Source organism: Ochotona curzoniae, unplaced genomic scaffold (assembly GCF_017591425.1).
Source record: "Ochotona curzoniae isolate NIBS_2020 unplaced genomic scaffold, NIBS_Ocur_1.0 contig_78, whole genome shotgun sequence".
NCBI classification, from domain to species: Eukaryota; Metazoa; Chordata; class Mammalia; order Lagomorpha; family Ochotonidae; genus Ochotona; species Ochotona curzoniae.
In genome coordinates, this window is record NW_024466559.1 from 5,719,977 (window position 1) to 5,738,983 (window position 19,007).

The window sequence follows — 19,007 nt, forward strand, 5'->3', positions numbered from 1 at the left end:
CTACTTGGGCTTCCCATGGTCTGCTCTTAGTAAATCAGCCTGGGGCTTCACTTTGTAACGGTCTCTAATCTGGGTCTGTAACTCGGACTTCTCCAGTTTACTCAACAGCCCAGTCCTCAGAGCCTGTGAAGTCTACAGAGCATTAATCACCTTGCATGGTCTAGAGCTGCCCCCTCATCTTGCATGCAGTCTCATGCTCTCCTGAGAGCTGCCCCCAAGTTCTCTGGCTCAAGTCTGTGCACCTGCTTGGTTTGATTGGTCCTGTCTTCTAGCCCCAAAGGCAAAAATGAGAGGTCACATGGAACCTAATGCCAACATCCAAATTGTAGTGACCTTCCATTAGTGTTCTTAAAACATTTGAATTGCCACTGTAGTCATTTTGTTATCAGCATTGAAAACTGCACCAAAGCAAGCAGCAGTTGAGTTAAATGCCCTTGTGAGAGGGTTGGGCTAGAGTGGGGACCTAAACAGCAAACATTGGGTGATTCATATACCTCATGCTCACGGATATTTCTTGGTGATTAATGCCGACCAGTTTCTTGCTTTTGTGTGTTACTCTGGAGTGTTGCGTGTGAGTGTGCCTTCCATCTTTAGCCGGGACACTGGTATCACTGTGGGTTGAGTGTATGTGGCCTGGGTCTCGGTTCTGGGAGTGTTTCCCAGAACAGCCCTGTACTGCTAGGGTTGCCTCCCATGCCTGGCTCCTGCAAAAAGAAAGGGCAGCAGTTGTCTCGCAAAGAACAACACAGGGCTGGAGCCGCTGATGGCTGCAGAGGGGATGCGCCCTTCACATTCGTGGTTGGTTCCTCAGCCCCCGAGACTGTTGGCAACTCCTCTTTGCTCCTGCATTAGAAAATAAGGGAATAAATGTTGAGCCCTGACGTCACAGACGCATTAGCCTCCAGTAGTGTCTGTTTCCTACATGTTCAGGTTAGATGATGGCGGCGTGATCACCCTAAGCCTGGGTTCCTTGTTGGTCTTGAAGAGTAAAAGGTGATCTTGACTCTGCCGGTGTGGATGCTGGGCGGCCAAGAATACTCCTGTCAGCCCCAAGGACCGTACCCTGCTGGGGTGACTGTACTGGAGATACTATCTCCACACAAGACACGGATAGCCGGAAATCTCTAACCGGAAAGAACATTGGCAGTCTGCTGACAGAGCCCCTCAGGCTATAGGCAAGAAACCAAGCCTTGCCCCAATCCCCAGGGCTAGGGCCTAGTGGCCGATCTAGATCCAAATCTAGACCCTCCCAAGCCCATGCAAGGTGCTCAACTCACACCGCAGATCCTTGCAAAGAGGGTGTGCACCACCTCCCCACCAACCCCATCCTGCCCACCCCAAGAACCACACCCAGCTCTCCCCACCAGTCCTCTTCGCCAAGCCCAGCCCTGGCGGGCCAGCCAGGTGTTTGCTAATCAAGCTTTATATCTTGGGAGAACACAGGGCATTTCTGGAAGCTGGAGAACAAGGCACCACTAGGTAAAGAAGGCTGTTGGCTCCACCTCAGTGTGTTAGTGCAGGTGCTTGGCCTGCACGTGCTTTGTGGAAATGTGCTTCTAGAGGAGGAGTTTAGCTGTAGACCACTGTGAGGGGATGTGGCTTTTGTGCAGTAACATGTCCTACACTGTCCTACCAGAACTCGGACTTTTCTCGCGAAGATGCACGGAAATCTGAGGTTGTCAACGAACCCTGCCCCCAAGTGGCGTCACAAAAGGTGAGTGTGTTGGATCTGTGTTGCAGCTGCGTGTATGAATTCCTCACCTTGGCAGCTGTGGCTCCCATTAATGTGTGTGGTTTCCCTCTCTCTCCTCTCCCTTCCACCCCTCCCCCCCAGGTTACGCCAGGGGCCCTGAGACCCAGTGACACCCCCAGGTGGGAGAATAATGTGTATGAGGCATCCAGAACTGCCCAGTACAAAACCGTTATCTTAGGGCAGGAGGATTCCCGGCCCAGTGACACCAGAGACTGTGGGCCTGAGACCAGTCCCAGCTCGTCCAGCGTGAGCTCACTGGAAGATGAAAGACCCAATGGGCCACAGCCCCCAGGGCTGCAGCTCCCTGCGCCAGGCATGGAATCTCAGAAGCTGAATTCTGCAGAGACCAAGGAGAAAGATCAAGAAAAAGTAGCACACACGGGGAGGGCTCCCACTGCTTCTCCAGCCCCAGCACCGGAGCAGGGCCAAGCACAGGATGCAGAGGTTCCCCTGACAGGCGTGAGCCAAGTTGTCCTAAGACCCAAAGGGGCCCGGCATGCAAACACAGCCCCCGTTGAGGACGGGGACTCCATCCTGAGCTCCCCTGCTGAGGACAACATCGCCTTCATGATCACCAAGACGGCCGTGCAGGTGTTGTCCAGTGGCGAAGTGCGCGACATTGTGAGCCGCAAGGGGGAGGAGGTGCAGACAGTGAATGTGGACACAAGAAAGGAGCCAGCGTCGCCGCAGGATGGGCCGGGACCCGAGGAACCCGTCCTGTGCCTGGACAAAAAGCCGGTGATCATCATCTTCGATGAGCCCATGGACATCCGCTCTGCCTATAAGAGGCTTTCCACCATTTTTGAGGAATGTGATGAGGAGTTGGAGAGAATGATGACCGAGGAGAAGATAGAGGAGGAGGAAGAGGAGGAGGAGAATGGGGATGCTGTGGTCCAGAATAGCAACACTCCAGTGTCTGCCACCAAGGTGGCCTCGGGCAGTGTGGGAACCAGACAAGCGTCCGAGACCAGACTGCAGCCACTGTCACCTCTGGGGGCAGAGAATAGGAGTCCAGGAAGCCTAGAAAGAAAGAATTCTGAACTGAGCAAGTTGAGTCCAGGAGATGCCCCAACCTCCGATGGCAGGTGTGATACAGCTGAGGACCAGTTTGAAAGTCCCAAGAAAAAGTTCAAATTCAAATTCCCCAAGAAGCAACTGGCTGCTCTCACGCAGGCCATTCGCACGGGCACCAAGACAGGGAAGAAGACACTTCAGGTGGTGGTATACGAGGAGGAAGAGGAGGATGGCACGCTGAAACAACACAAGGAGGCCAGGCGCTTCGAGATCACCAGTTCACAGCCGCCGGAGGATACCCCCCGGAGCCCGGCCCATGGACTCGAGGGAACATCCCAAGCTTCCAGAACCGATGAGATCCGGAAAAACACCTACAAGACCCTGGACAGCCTGGAGCAGACCATCAAGCAACTGGAAAGCACCATCAGCGAGATGAGCCCCAGAGCCCTGGCTGACTCCCGTCCTCCCACCAGGGACTGCAGTGCCAGCTCCCCCCACGAGGCTCCCGAACCCCCTCCCTGCACCCTGCTAGCGAGGGATGATGCGCCCACTGCCCCAGAGTCCCCCACGCCCGTACCGCCACCTTCACGTAAGGTACCGTGGTCTGGCGCGTAGAAGGAAGACGACAGCTGCTTTCCTAAATGTGCCAATAATCACCCTTAGCACAAGGTGTCTCGTGATTTAATCGCTTCCCTGCAGGTGGCTGGTGCACGGGTGGTTATTGTTGGTGTTGTCTGTTCGCCACGACGCCCCTCTGTCCTCCTCTTCTCCCCCAACCCCACACCACTGGCCCTAGGTGTCTAACAGCTAATCGACTCCGTGTGCCCTTGTTGCTGATGGGTTTTGGGGAAGCGCCGGGATGCTGGGTCCGTCGTGTGCTGTGGAAATGATCAATTTCTCTGGTACTCACATTAAAAACAAAAACAAAAAAAAAAAACAAAATCCGTTGGATCAGTAGTGAGCCTGTTGATTCTGTCTGGTTCCTCTGATTAACCCCAGTTGGTCTCTCCTTCGTACCTCTCTCCTCTTGCATGCCAGGCTAGGCCTCTATCTCAGGCTTCTCTCTGGACCACAAAGGGCAGCCTCCGGAACAGGCCACTCACCTGCTCTCTTCTTCCCACCCCCTTCCTGCAGGGCTCTGGCGGGACCCCACCAACCAGCAGGATGCCGGTGCCCATGACTTCCAAACACAGACCGGGGAGCTTGGACAAGGCCAGCAAGCCGTCCAAACTGCAGGACCCACGCCAGTACCGCCAGGTAGTTTTGCCTTAACCTCACCATGCACAGTCCCCTCCTCTCCCCCACTGGACGGACACTGTTGCTGTTAAGAATCCAAGTCACTGACTTGGCTTGTACCCAATGTCGTGTTGCTGGGAAGATGTCATTGTAAAGCTTAGATGTCCTGGTTTGGGTGGAGGGTGGGTGGGGTGTGGACACGAAGAAAAGTTTCAGACCCTTCTGTTAAAGTCGTCTCTGCGTTTTTTGCATGCTTGCCATGAAAACACCTCGGACTCTGTGACTCCCCAAGGTCACCGGGCAGGCCCATTGCTGAATGTGATCTGGACACAGTGTGGGGAGGGGAAGCAGGGAGAGAGACAAGCCCACATGTGGTTGGACTGCACCCTGCCCCCACCATGAGTCTCACCCTTACAGATGCTCTTGCTGTGGGCTCACCACCCCACACCCCGCCACTCAAGTCCCTGACTTCCTTTGTGATATATGTGGGAAGCGGGGCAGGGTGGGGGTTTTCTCCCAGGTACAGTGCGGCACCCCAAGACTTGGCTCAGTCCTCGGACCGTGCTGGGGGTGCGGCTGTGACTGAGCCACTCTCACCAGGCGGGTGACAAGCAGGAGTGCTCTGACGCTGTCTCCCGCCCGTCTCTGTTTGCAGGCTAACGGAAGCGCTAAGAAAGCTGGTGGGGACTTTAAGCCCACCTCCCCTTCCCTACCTGCTTCTAAGATTCCAGCCCTTTCTCCCAGCTCGGGGAAAAGCAGTTCTGTACCTTCAGCTAGCGGTGACAGCCCTCACCTTCCCCACGCGCCCGCCACTAAACCAACGGTTGCTTCTAACCCTCTCAGCCCCTCCACAGCACGGCCCGCTCCCTCTGCCTCCCTCATCCCTTCTGTCTCTAATGGCTCCTCCAAGTTCCAGAACCCCACTCACACAGGGAAAGGCCACCACCTCTCCTTCGCACTGCAGACTCCCAATGGCCGGGCCACCCTGCCCCCCTCCTCCTCTGCCTCCACGCCTCCCTCCCCTGCCTCCCCCACCACCACCCTGAGTCAAGGTGCCAAGGGTGCCAGGACCCTGCACACTCCTGGCCTCACCAGCTACAAGGCACAGAATGGAAGTTCCAGCAAGACCACACCCATCGCGGCCAAGGAAACCTCTTAAATCCCCTTAGGCTTCAGCTGGAGTTGCCCTTGCAAACAATTGTTTTGGTTTTGGCTTTTTTGTTTTGTTTTGCTTTTTAACAGTCTATAACAGTTGTTTTCACAAGAGAATGTTGTTTGAGGCTTACTGCTAAGTCTGTGCTAAATGCCAGTTTATGGATTTCAGTCAAGTTTGTGTTGTACCTTCTCCTTCCTTGCCATTGTATTTGCAGAGTGGTGACTGTCCTTACCCAATGCCTATTACATGAAGTAAGCATGTGTTTGCTGCAGGAGTAGGATGAGAAAGAAGAGTGTGTGTGTCTGTGTGTGTGAAAGAGATGAGAGACAGAGAGAGAGAGAGACAAGAGAGACAGAGGGAAAGCTGTCCCAAGCATGTAAAACATGTATGATTCCAGAATTTTAGTATGTTTTGTATAAAACTATTTTTCACTACGGAGACAAGAAGTGATCAGAGAAATATACCCAAGGATGACTATAAAAAATTGTAAAACAGATTCTATAATATTTCCTTTTATTTTAGTGTTATTTAGCTTTATTACAGATTTCTATTTTTGTCAAAACTCCACAGTTCCTTTCGAGATCTCTTTTGCCAAAAAACATTTTGATACTGGAGCACTGTACATTTCACGGAAGCGTGCGCTACAACTCTAAGCCAATGAACTGCTACTCGAGGCGATTTCTCCAACCTCTTGCACTGCCGTGGGAAGTGTGTATAATCATTTGCTAGTCCCAGGCAAGCTGGGTTGGCTTGGCGTGGCTCTCTTCTTGGGCAATCTGTTCCTTCCTTTTTCTTGCTTTTGCTGTTGCCATTAGCATATTGATATTCTTCTCTCATTTCTCTCGCAGTCTGTGACCCCCTTCCTTGGTTTTCTGACATGGAGCAACACACACCCATGCATTGTGGCTTTTAAAATATACACTTCTGTACGGCTCTGTAAACTTGATCAATGTCTGTAAATATATAAATAGGATGAGACATCAGAAATACCCTATGTAACGGCACAGTAGATTTCCCACACCAAAGTTAATTTGTATGCATGCTTTGAAAGGGTCTGTTGCGACGGGCAGAAATGAGAATGATCTGGATTTGGTTTTTTGGTTTGTTTTTTTTTTTTGTTTTTTTTTTTTTTTAAGCAATAAGTTTGCACAAGCTAGAGTGTTTTTGTAAATAAATGAATTTGTATAACACAGTCATGTAACATACCGAGCTGTAAGCAGAGACTCTGCAAAAAGTAAATAAAAGGGCTGCATGCTTATGACTCCTTGTACGTCCGTCACCGCTCGGATGGCCTTTCCCCAGTCCCAGAACACACCGGGATGGCCACAAGTCCAACCCCATTGGCTCGGAGGGCATTCAAAGCAACAGCGTAGGGGCTTGCTTCCACAGCACATATGCTACAGCCAACAGCATAGGCCCCTGGGCCACCTCCCAAGCGGCTTCCTTGGACTGACTGGCAGGAGTGGGGCCTGGAGCGTGTGTCCTGCTGGCTGGGTGGCTTCCCCAGGACACAGAGCAAGCCCCATACCACACTGCCATCCCCGTTCACCAGAGGGGCCTCACCCCCCTTTTCCCTTTCTTTTTTTTTTTTTTTTTTTTAACTTCCCATAGGAAAAGAAATAAAACATCTATCACTGGGCTGTGTTTGTGTGTCTGAATTGTCCATTTTTTGAGATTGGCTTGGGTCCAAAGGCCCAGCAGGTTGGCCGGCATCACCCTAATACAACACCAGGCTCCTGGCGGAAGCCATGGCGAAAACTCAGCACACTGAAAAGGAAGGGTTGGCACAAATACCCTCCCTGCAATAGAGCCAGCCGTCGGGGAGCCCCAAGCCCCAGTCTTACTTGCCAAGCTTGGATGGTATCCTGGGGTGTGTCTGCCTCCACCCGCAGGGACCTTATCGCAGGTTGCGCGTTGCACATGACACTGGGGTAGGTGCCACTTGGGGGGCAAGGGAAGAGCACAGTTCAGCGCGAAGACGCCCAGTGAGACCCAGCAGGAGAGAGAGGAGAGGAGAGAGAGGAGGGAGGCAAACAGTTCCACCTGGTGCTTGCGAGCCCAGGTGTGCGCAGGCTGCAAACAGGGAGCTGCGCGGATTGGTTTCCCAGCACTGCTTCCTGGGCGCCCACGTAGGCCTCTGGGGTGGGGCTTAAAGCCCGGCAGCCCGTACCCCTCGTACCCCTTCGTTTGCGCTAGAATTTCTCCCTCTCCGGGGGCTCGTTTGCCAGCCTGCCTGCTTGCTCCTTCCCCTTGGGCTCCAAACCGCCGTGGACCCTGATTGGACCTCATCCGCTGAGCAGCCTTAAAAAGTTCCTCCTCCAGGAGGAAGGGTGGAGGGCCTCAATAATGAGCTGGCGTCTCTTCCTCCCTGGCTTCCTCGGCTCGACCTCTCTGGAAACTGTAAGTAACATTTTTCATCATCATTGTCATTATTTTTTTCATTCCACTCTCATTGAGTCTCAACTGGACTAATGAAACACGTGCTGGGGCTCTCCTGGAAGGGGCTGGCTTTGAGCTTGCTGCCTCTCTCCACAGCAAGAGAGATAGCTAGACCAAGGTCAAAAGAAACGGGATAAAAATGGCCACCAAACCTCACTCGGCTTTCTTGGGCGTCTCGTATGGATGGTGTGGGGTCAGGGGAGCTGCTGCTACGTCTTTAGGTGTCTTCATTCACCATCTAGCATCCCATTTAGTGCCCATGGTCATAGCAATACGTGGCTGGGTTGGAGAGATTCCTAAAAGTGACAGCATCTTGGCTTCCTTTGGGAACCCCCAATTCATTCAGGCAGGCGTGGGGTCCCCTGCAGCTGGGATTCCAGTAGGCCATGGGACACGGGACGTGCTATGGCTACACTCCTACTGGCCCCTGCCCAACCACAGGTGTGAATGGGAACTGCAATAATGCAGCCTACCTCCTACAGCTGTTGGGAGGATTAAGACCAGGTCACACGGAATTGCTAAGATGCAGGTGCAACTGAAGGTTATTGTTGGGGTGGGCAGGCTAGTTTGGGAGTGAGCGGGGTGGACTCCACCTGCCACAATTCCACCCCCCAGTCTCAAGGAAAAGTGTTGAATGCCAAGGACAGGACCCCCATGTGGCCGCTCAGCCCTGGGGCTCTTCACACACACACACACACACACACAGCCCCCACCCTTGCCCTGTGCTCCTTACAATGCAGACACCAGTGAGCCATCAGAGAACAGATGCAGTTGCTCTTGGCCTGGAAGGTAGAAAGGTGAAATCATGCTTGACCCAGCCTGCCAGGAGGCCATGGTGGCTTTCACACACACCTCAGATGGACACACACCATGTTCTGTTTGTTAGAGGTGCAAGGCATCTATGGCAATTGCATCATCCTTGGACTTGCGAGTATCCTTGCCGAAGCTGCCTGCTCGGGGCTAGGGATGAGGAAGACCTCCCAATGGGCATGCAAACCCTGTGGCAAGCCGCAGTTGTTGCCTGTTCTCAGTGGCCCGGGTCTGCTTTGGTAAACCCCTTCCTCACCCCTAGCTGCCAAGCGATGGGCAGGTGGGGGTGGATGGTTATCTGGGATTTTCTTCCTCAATTCCCCGGGGTGCCAGCCAGGCATCCAGAGGAAGTTGGGGAAGTGTGGGCCCAACCCCCTCCAGATCTAGCCTGGCCACTTGCTAGCTTCCTCTCTGGGGCTCGGTACCCCCCACCCATACACACACACACCCTCCCAGAGACTGTATCTTCCAACTCGTGCTGCAGCTGCTGGGGTCCCATGTTAAATCTGCCACGTGTGTGCTCCCTAAGAAGTCCCCGTTGGGCCTGTTTTGTGAGGGGCACCTCAACCCCTCAGAGGTGGCCTTGGAAATCCCTCTGTAACCAGTCTCAACTCCATCAGATCCAGCAGCATTTTATAGGGGTTCACATCCTCCATGTAGGTGCTCTGCTCCCCCTGATTCTCAGCATGCAATACCACGTGATGTGTGAGCATCACTGTGTGTGTGAGATGGATATGCCGTGCCAGTTAGCTTTGGTCACAAGCAGGGTTCCCAGGCACCGCCACAAATACCGTCTTTGGGACTGCTGTAATTTCTGGGATTCCTTTGTTCATGCTGGGGGTAGGGGTGGCACTGTGCCCTGGCACAGGTCCAGGCATCCCTGACCCACACCTGCTGCTGGACTGTGAGCCCCCAGAGACGCAGTGGCTTGGGATGAGAGACCCTCACGGGGGATAGTTGTGTGGGGCTTCACTGTTGGACATCAAACTGAAGAATCAGAGCATCCTGCATTGAGCTTCCCCCAGCGCACCCCAGAACCCCTCCCTCAGGGGAACCTGGGTCCATCTCCCATCCCCCAGGATGATCTAATGAAGCCCATGTTCGCAAGGGCACCTGGCTGTTCAGTATTGGCAGCTGGGAGAAGTGAGTGGTTACCTTGAACAGAAAGCTCCACTCCCCCAGGAAGCCACATGCAGATAGATTGTTCATGGCTCCACCTCCAGACCCGGGCAGGCATAGGTGCCCCCTCCTTGCTGACCTGCAAGTGTGAACGGGTGAGGTCAAGATGTGGTGGCTGCAGAACACCAGGGATGCCTGCCCGAGGTGGTTCAGGTGTGTAGATTTGTTTCTGATTTCATCCTACCTGAGGGCTGCAGTTGTGCAGAATCACCTGAGGAAGGGTATAGCCTGGGGTGTTTGCGCAAGAGGCTGGGGGTGTAGGGTCAGGGGGATTTGGAGAGTGCCCACTTGGCTTTGATAGACAGGAAGGCTAAGGCCAGGTGCTGGCCCCAAACTGGAGAAGACTGCACTGCAAGTTTCTGTGACTTTTTAAGTTGCAAAACCTGCTGGGTCCAGCGTGTCAGTCTCTGGTGACTGTTTCCAGTCTCTCCAATAGTCAGTATTTGTGCTTGTGACTTTTTGGCCCACCAGCAGGTGGTGCCACATGGTGCATTTGCAGAGTGGGGAGGGGGGTTCTGTGTGGTGCCACAGGTGCAGTGGCACAGGTGCAGTGCCGTGGGCACCTTCCATCTCTAGCCAAGCCTGGAGTGTGTTTGCCTGAAGTATGGGGGGTGAGTACTGGAAAGCCTCAAGGGTGCCTGAAGGGTCTCCATGAAGTCCGGAGGAAGCCCCTCCCTGGACCCCTGCAGGTCCCTCGTGGGGGCCTAAGTCTGGGTGATATGATGTGTGTCGTGGTGGTGAGTCCTGTGTTACTGATGCATGCCACATGCAGGGCGTCTCGCAGGGCGTGAGTGTGTAAAGCAAAAAGCGTGCACAGCCCAGAGACCCCTAGGGGTGGGTGCTGGTGCGTGGCAGGGTAGCTCGTGTGGAGCTGATGTGGGACAGGACAGTTGATAGAGGGAGACAGGGAGGAAGGAAACAGCACACTGACATACCAAGTTATTCCTCCACCTGTAGCACTGGCATCCTTTTTGTGCATCAGTTTGAGTCCCAGCTGTTCCACTTCCAATCTAGCTGCTTGCCAATGTGCCTGGGAAAGCAGCAGCAAATGACCCAAGTTCTTGGGCTCCTGCATTCACATGGGAGACCTGGAAGAAACTCCTGGCTTTGGATTGGCTCAGCTGCGGCCACTGCAGCCACTTTAGGAGTGAACCAACAGATGGAAGACCTGTCTCTGTCTCTGTTCCTTTCAAATAAAAATAAATCTTAAAAAAAAAAAGTTTTAAAAATAACATGAAAGGGCCTGGTGTAGTAGCCTAGCAGCTAAAGTCCTCGTCTTGAATGCACCAGGATCCCATATGGGTGCCAGTTCTATTCCAGCAGCCCCCACTTCCCACCCAGCTCCCTGCTTGTGGCCTGGGAAAGCAGTCGAGGACGGCCCAAAGCTTTGGGACCCTGCACCCATGTGGGAGACCTGGAGGAGCTCCTGGCTCCTGGCTTCAGATCAAAGCAGCACCAACCATTGTGGTCACTTGGGAAGTGAATCATCGGATGGAAGATCTTCCTCTGTTTCTGCTCCTCTCTGTATATCTGACTTTCCAACAAAAAATAAATAAATCTAAGAAAAAAAAAAATAACATGAAAAGAGATGAAGGGAAACAGCCGTTCAAGGCAACCTCAGACTTTACACTGGCAGGCCAAGCTCAGCAGGCAGCATGGGAGCTCTGCATTGTGGACTAGAAGCTCAGCAGGTGTCAGGAAAAAGCCCATAGTTGGGCCTCTCCAGGAGCCCTTGGCCCATCCCTGCACTTCCCCAGCTCCCTGGAGCCAGGGCTGTGGTTGCCAGGCTTACATCTGTACCATGCCTGGAAGGGGTGCCTGCTGGGGTACCAGCACCCCTGCAGTGACACACCCAGGGCACAGGTTCCAGGTCCCATCTCTGGCTTTCTAAAAACATCAGGCAAAGATTTATTTGAAATGCAAAGTTAAAGAGAGAAATCTTCCATGTACTGGTTCACTCCCTAAATGACAACAGCCAGTGCTGAGCTGAGCTGAAGCCAGGAACCAGGAACATCCCTCTAGTTGTTCCACGCAGGTCATGTAACTCTGCTTTCCCAGGCACATTAGCAGACAACTGGATGGGAAGTGGAACAGCTGGGACTCGAGCTGGTGTCCACGTGGGATGCCCGTGTCAAGGCTACACCACAAAGCCAGTTCTAAGAGGTGTGTTCCTGAGCTCCATGACGGCTAGCTCTGTGCAGTCAAGAAGTTCTGTTTTACTCATGAGATCAAATTTACTGGCTAGAAGAGTCGAGAAACGACATCCTTGCAGACTGGTCACTGCCCAGTGCTCTCTGCCCTGCACCGTGGGAGGGGCCTTGCATGGCCTGACAGGTCTTCCCCATCACAGATAAAGAGAGGCCCCCACAGAAGGGGGCTTGTACCCCTCCTGTCTCAGAGCCCTCACAGGGGTCGACACTCCTGAGAAGCCCTGCATAATCGGGCTTCTACCTGCTTGTTAGTCCATCTGCTCCAGTCATCTGCCCCCGCCGCCTGCCTGCTGCCTGATCCTGGGGAACCTCCCATTGCTCTTTCTGTTGGTGGCTCCTGTGAGGCTTGCTCCAGAGCCTGGGACTGCCACTGTGAATGTCCAATCCTTTACAGCACTTGGTGCCAGGGATTGGGTGGGTGGGTGGGGCTAAGAAGTACAGGTACTAGGGGCAGGTATCTGGGGCAGCAATGCAGTCCATCTCCGAGTGCCTGGTTTGAATCTTGGCTCCTCTTTGTCAGACCCTGCTACCTGCTAAATCATTCCGTGGGAAGCATGAGGTGATGATGGCTCGAGTGGGTCCCTGATGCTCACGTGAGAGACTCAGGTGGAGTTCGGGGCTCCTGGCTTCAGCCTGGCCCAGCCTCAGCTATTGCAGGCGTCTAGGGAATGAACCAGCAGATGAGAGATCTGGATATCTGGTTTTCACATAAAAATGAAAATACATAAAAATGTAATGAAGGATGGGACGGGGGAGGGCAATTTGGACACTCGGTGAATATTTCCTAAGTCATCAAGTAGTGTTTATCCGTGCACAGCCGGAGGTCCAGAGCAGGACTGGAAATTCACAGGCTGGTCTGTCTGACTTTGTCTATTATGTAAGGCCTCCTTTTGAGTCTGCAGACTTTTAGGAAGCACGTTCGCCTGCTGCCATCTGGTGGCCAAGACTGCAGCTTCCTCTAAGAACCAATTTCCTTTCCACTTAGGCTGGAGCTGGCTGTGGACCCACACAGCTCTGTAGCCTGGTCCCAGGGGTATTTCCTGCCAGCACACCCCCAAAACCCCCGAGAGGGTGAGGCAATGGTGTTCTGCATCTGCAAGAACAACCAGGGACAGTGTGGTGGAGCATGTCTGTTGTAATGCAAACACAAGCTTATATAGACTTCAGAAATGCAAAGGAGTCATCAGCATTGTAATGGGCTAGAAGGCATGACCATCCATCCGGACTCTCCAGTCGTGTCACAGGTCCTGTCCTCCACACGTGGCTGGCAGGTCGGCTGTGGGTTACTCCCACTAGGTAGCAGGCAGAGATCCAGGGGTGGTCTTCCACATCTCCCCGCTCTGCTCTTGCAACAGATTTTGCCGCTAAGACTTTCACCAAAAGGGTGGCCTTTTGTTCTGCAACAGTAATTTGTTCGAACAGACATTAGAGGACAACGTTCAACACAAGAATACCACTTGTTATTGCATAACAATGCAGGCAGAGTGCCTGTCACAACAATGCTAATTGTCCTTGATAGAAGTGCAGTCTTCATTGGAGAGCTAGGATGGCAGGTCTGTAAGTTGCCTAATTTTGAGTTCCAAGGGCGTGGGTGGTTACCATGGTTGTATTGTTTACAGTTTTTGAAGTCTGGATGGCCTGAGTCAAGAACAGCGTGGATGTCGCAGCGGCAGCCACCCTGGTCATGAGGGAGGCAGCAGCATTTATGATGAGGCCAAGTGTGCGTTGTGTCTAGGGTAGTACAGAAGAGAGGATCTCGCCATGTGTTTGTTCTCAGGGTCCCTTCCACTCCCTGTTCGGCTGGACTGCAATCCACTGTGCAGGCATCATTCTTGTCACAAAGATTTTAAAAGACATATCAAGCCATGTGCAATTAAATAGCACAAGCAGTAAGACTTAAAACAAAAACATCACCACCATTAATAAAGGCTATACGATCTCAAATGTACAAGTGGTTATTTCAAACCATGTATGGGGCCAAGGAGGCCATACACTGTAAAGAGGGTAAAGTAACAGTTTACGAAAGAGGCTTGAGCAGGGACTAGAGACCCTAACTGCCTATTATCCTGACTGACTCTTCACATTCCCACTGAAGAAGGGGCCCTGGCTGCCGTTAGGGACGGGGGTAATGACCATGCTGCTGCTTCATGCTGAAAAGGGGCACTGAAGGGCCAACAGCAGCAGGATATTCTTCAGGGCGGTTGATCTAGAGGTCCCTGGCAGAAAGCAGAAGTCGCCGTGTGTTTGAGGCACTGCCTGGAGCTTGGAGCTATCTGCCTGTTGAAGTCTCGATAACGCAGCATAACAGTTGTAATTTCTCCCAAGCTAGCATGTCTTTTGAGTTTATATGTGAAAGATGTTGAGTTTAGACCTTTGTCAGAGTAAACATTAGACCTGAGCTCTTTAAGATTTATAAACAATTAAGGCAATAAAAGCCTCCCTGAGTTGTGCAGGATTGTAACCTAGATCAGTTAAAAGGCACAGAAACAATGAAAGGATCAGCATTAGCGATAAGCTATAAGCCCATCGCATTGGACAGTTACATACAAGTCTAACTTCAAAAGTTTCCATGGAGTCACACCTTATCTAGCATTCACAGTTCTGACTTAAGAAAAAATATTTTGGGAGAACATATAGAATTTTAGCCCTTAACTATTTAAACTTAAACTTTGAAAAGGCTAAAGCCATTTTTTGCATGTAGGCAGCATATAGGCAAATGTGGGATTCTCTAAAAACAATTATGCTTTACCAATTGTTGTGAACCCTAAGAGTCTCAGAAAAACATTTAGCCTGGAACATAAAGCACAACAGAATGCTTGTTATAAGACTTACATGAATCATATTGTAGATGGCAAAAGATGTAAAGCCGGTTGTGATTGACAGTAACCCAGCTGTTGATAGCACTCCAGCAAGATTTTACAGAACTTTATAGACACTTTCTAGCAGAGACAAGTGATGAAATAGTTCTGTAGTTCTGATATTGACAATTGGAGAACAGGAGAGTCTTACGTAGGTGAGCAGAGAAATCTGCAGTAATTTAGTAAGCAAGGAAGACATGAACTCTGCATCAGAGCAGTAAGCTTGTCCCACCCCAGTGAGGTCTGGCAAAAACTTAAAAGGGGATTGGCAAAAAGGCCTGTTGGGAGCCTGGCCAGTGGTATAAGCTGAGCTGTTATAGGCCATCTAAGTTTTCTCTGGCTGGTCTGAACATGTGGATTAGGCTGTATCTCTGTATAAGAACAGTGGTGGTCATCTAAACTAATCTGGGGCTCCTGAGAGACCGTTATGGTCACTGTAAGAGAGGAAAGGGGACTAAGACTAGAGCCAAGGACACAGAAGTCTGTTCCCCTGTGTCCTAGGAAATTTCTAGGCTTCCATTTCACTATAAGAGCCGCCCAGGGCTCCTGGGTGTTGATCCAATGTGTCACCAGACCCTGTGTGGAGGGTCCTGGGCTGTTCCAGTCCTGTATGAGGAATCCAATTTGAAATGGCTGATCCCGGAGTTCTCAGGCTTTGAGAGCAGTCAAATCTCTGGTGATCTCCTTGGCAGTTGGGATGTGACCCTAGGTGCACTTGTTGACAATCCTTGGGAAAGAGTCCACTACGCTGCAGCAAAAGCACTTGGGAAACCCTTGGAGGCCTCGCTGGGACCAGGAATACAGACCTCTTCTCTTCCTCTGCTATGGGATCCTCTCTTGATCTGTAATAGAATACCATGTTACCACCTTTAAGATGTTGTCAGGGTGCTTTCCACTGCAAGTCTATGTAGCTTTTTGCTCCTGTCCACGGTGGTTAACCTGTTTTTCTGCAGAGTTAGGATCTGAGTATATTTAAAATCTTCCTCAAAATTTCTAGTCCTAATCTATCTGGAATGTATTTGATTCAGGAGGTGGGGGACAATCAGTGGGACTTATTCACCAACCCCTTAGGATCTCCCCATGTCACCCAGTGTTGGGAGGGGACTGGCCTCCTCCTTATCTGCTGTCTCCTTGATAATGGATCATTCAGGGTCAGGTTCTAGGGTTGTCTTGTTGGTAGGGCATCTTCCAGTAAGGGGCATCCAGGGCCTGGCATTGTGGGCAGGCATCCACATAGGTTGCTGCTCAATTCCTGGAAAAACCTAGACAAACTCGCTTCCCACAGTTAGCAAGGGGCCAAGGCCTTTCCGCATTTGGATGACTGAGTCACTCCACAGAGTTCCAGTGGCACACAGCTGGTGGCCCACCAGAGAACAAAGTCTAAAGAAAATTTAGGGAGAAGAAAACCAAATTAATGCACTCATGGGAGTGGCATGTTCTCCACTCTGCTTTTCAAGCATATTTTTAAGGTCTTGATGTTTTCTTTCAGCTATCTCCTGAGGCTGTGCCCATTTAATAATTGTTTCTGAGAGTTATAAGGGATACGTGTCAAAAATTTAAGTTACATGAACCAAGGAAACTTGCGTTGATTTAGTGATCTTAGGGCAGAACAATACATCAATTTGAGTAACGTTTAAGATATCTTGATGCTTTCAGGCCTGTTGTGGTTAGCATACTGGTTAAGGTGCTCGCCTTGAACGCACCAGGATCCCATATGGGCGCCAATTCTAATACCCGCGGCCCTGCTTCCCATCCAGCTCTCTGCCTGTGGCCTGGGAATGTAGTCGAGGATGACCCGAGACTTTGGGACCCTGCACCCACGTGGGAGATCCGGAGGAGTCTCCTGGCTTCGGTTGGCTCAGCTCCAGCCACTGCAGCCGCTTGGGGAGTGAACCATTGGATGGAAGATCTTCCTCTCTGTCTCTCCTCTCTGTATATCTGCCTTTCCAATAAAAAAATTTTTTTAAAGATACCTAGATGCTTTTAAAAACTATAACCAATTGATTAGAATTACTTCCTATTCTTTTAAAAATCTTATTTTAAATTTTGAATTTTATGGTACAATTCTGTAGAGTTTAGGATCTGCCGACAATTGATTTTCCCCATGTTGTTACAATAGTATAGTCCTTAATAAGGAGTTACATTTCCATCAGTCTGTTATTTAATTGTGCCCTAACATTGCTGGTACAGACAATGCCAGACAGTCCATCATCCCATTGTCTAGATATGTCCAACAGTTTCACTGGGAGTCCATCTTTGATTTGGAAGTACGGATACATATTGCATTGTATCCCCACATCTGGATATGGTAGCCTCTATTACTCCATCACTATACATTCCAATTTGCATGATGATTTCCTTATGTTAAGGACAAATATGGTATTTGTCTTTTTGGGATTATTTCAGTGAGCCTAATGGTCTCTAGTTGGAACCATCTAGTTGCAAATGGTATAATTTCATTCTTTTTAATGGCTGAATAATATTCCATGGAGTACATCTACCACAGTTTATTTAACCACTCCTCTTTGGATGGGTATTTGGGTTGTTTCCGTGTCTTTGCTATTGTAGATTGTGGTGCTGTAAATATAAGATTACAGATCACCTTCTCATATGCATTTCATTTTCATTTCCTTTGGGTATTTTCCTAGGAGCAGGATAGCTGGTGGGTTTATTTGCAATTTTCTAAGCACTCTGGATATGGTAGTCTCTATTTCCACAGAGGTTGTATTAGCCTACACTCCCACCAGCAGTGAAGGAGGGTACCTTTCTCCCCACATGTATGCCAGCAGATATTGGTTGAGTTCTGAATGTAGAACTCCAATCTCACTGGAGTTAGGTGGTACCTCAATGTGATTTTCATTTGTATCTGATGGTTAGGGAGCCTGAGCATCTTTTCATATGTCTGTTAGACGTTTGAAGCTGTTGTTTTGGAAAAATCTGTTCATTTCCTTTGCCCATTTTTTCACAGGGTTGCTTTTTTATCTTGGGGGTTTTTCTTCTTTCTTTCTTTCTTTCTGTCTTTCTGTCTTTCTTTCTGTCTTCCCTTCCTTCCTTCCTTCCTTCCTTCCTTCCTTCCTTTCTTTCTTTCTTTCTCTGTCTCTGGGTATCTGAAGCTCGTTGCAAATCCTGAATATTAGTCCCCCTATAACTTGTAGTGTGCAAAAATTTTCTTCCATTCTGTTGGTTGCTTCTTCACTTCTTCACTTTGCTGTACAGAAGCTTTTTAGTTTGTGTAGTCCCATTTGTTTGTCTTTGCCTGCCTGTGCTTTGGGCATCTTTTCTAAGAAGACTTTCCCCATTTCTATTTCTTGGAGAGTATTTCCTATGTTTTCCTTTAGTAGTTTGATGGTTTCTGGGTATGGATTTAGGTCCTTGAACCATTTAGAGCTGAGTTTTGTGTACTGTGACAGGTGTGGGTCTAGGTGCTTAATTCTGCAGGATGCTATCCAGTTGTGCCAACAGCATTTGTTGAATAGACCAGGCTTTTTCCCTGGATTATTTTCAATTTTCTTGTCAACGATTAGTTATCTACACATGTGTGGGCTCCCTTTTTGTGTTTCTATTCTGTTTGATTGGTCTTCTCTGTTTCTGCACCAGTGTCACACTGTTTTGATGACCACTGCTCTGTAGTGTGTCTTGAGATCTGGGATTGTGATTCCTCCAGCTTGACTTTTATTGTCCCGGATATCTTTGGCTATTCCTGGCCTCGTGTGTTTCCAGATGAACTTTTGTATCATCTTCTATTTCTGAGAAGAATGATGTTGGGGTTTTGATTGAGATTGCGTTGAATCTGTACATTGCTTTTGATGATACGAGCGTTTTAATGATGTTGATGTTGCCAATCCAAGAACATGGTAAATTCCCCATTTTTCAAGGTGGTCTTCAATTTCCTTTTTAAACGACTTATAGTGTTCATCATAGAGGTCTTTCACATATTTAGTTAGCTTAATTCCTAGATATTTAAGGTTCCTCTGCTATTCCAAAGGGGACTGTACTAAAAATTTCTTTCTCTCTGGGATGGGGCAGTGGACTAGCAACTAAAGTCTTCACCTTGAACACACCAGGATCCCATATGGGCGCTGGTTCTAATCCCGGCAGCCCCACTTCCATCCAGCTGCCCCACTTCCCAGCTCCCTGCTTGTGGCCTGGGAAAGCAGTCGAGGAAAGCCCAAAGCCTTGGGCCCCTGCATCACGTGTGAGACCTCAAGCTGCAGGCTCCTGGCTTTGGATGAGCATAGCACTGTCCATTGTGATCACTTGGAGGATGAATCAGTAGGTGGAAGATCTTCCTCTCTGTCTCCTCTCTCTCTCTCGAGAGAGAGAGATTTGATATATATATCAAATCTGACTTT

The 19,007-nt window shown here is 50.3% G+C and overlaps 1 protein-coding gene across 6 annotated transcripts in view; it reads left to right on the top strand.

Annotated features, from left to right (window-relative positions):
• Window positions 1-5,162, top strand: part of KIAA1217 (KIAA1217 ortholog) — a 208,892-nt gene extending 203,730 nt beyond the window's left edge. For 3 of the 6 annotated variants that reach the window (XM_040992537.1, XM_040992536.1, XM_040992538.1), the window contains exons 16-17: window positions 3,902-4,024; window positions 4,659-5,162. In XM_040992537.1, coding sequence (XP_040848471.1) covers window positions 3,902-4,024; window positions 4,659-5,162 — 627 coding nt within the window. Of the gene's footprint in view, window positions 1-1,636; window positions 1,715-1,834; window positions 3,362-3,901; window positions 4,025-4,658 lie in introns of all 6 variants that reach the window. The other 3 variants (XM_040992532.1, XM_040992533.1, XM_040992534.1) reach the window with 2 other exon arrangements.
• The last annotated feature ends 13,845 nt before the right edge of the window (window positions 5,163-19,007 follow it).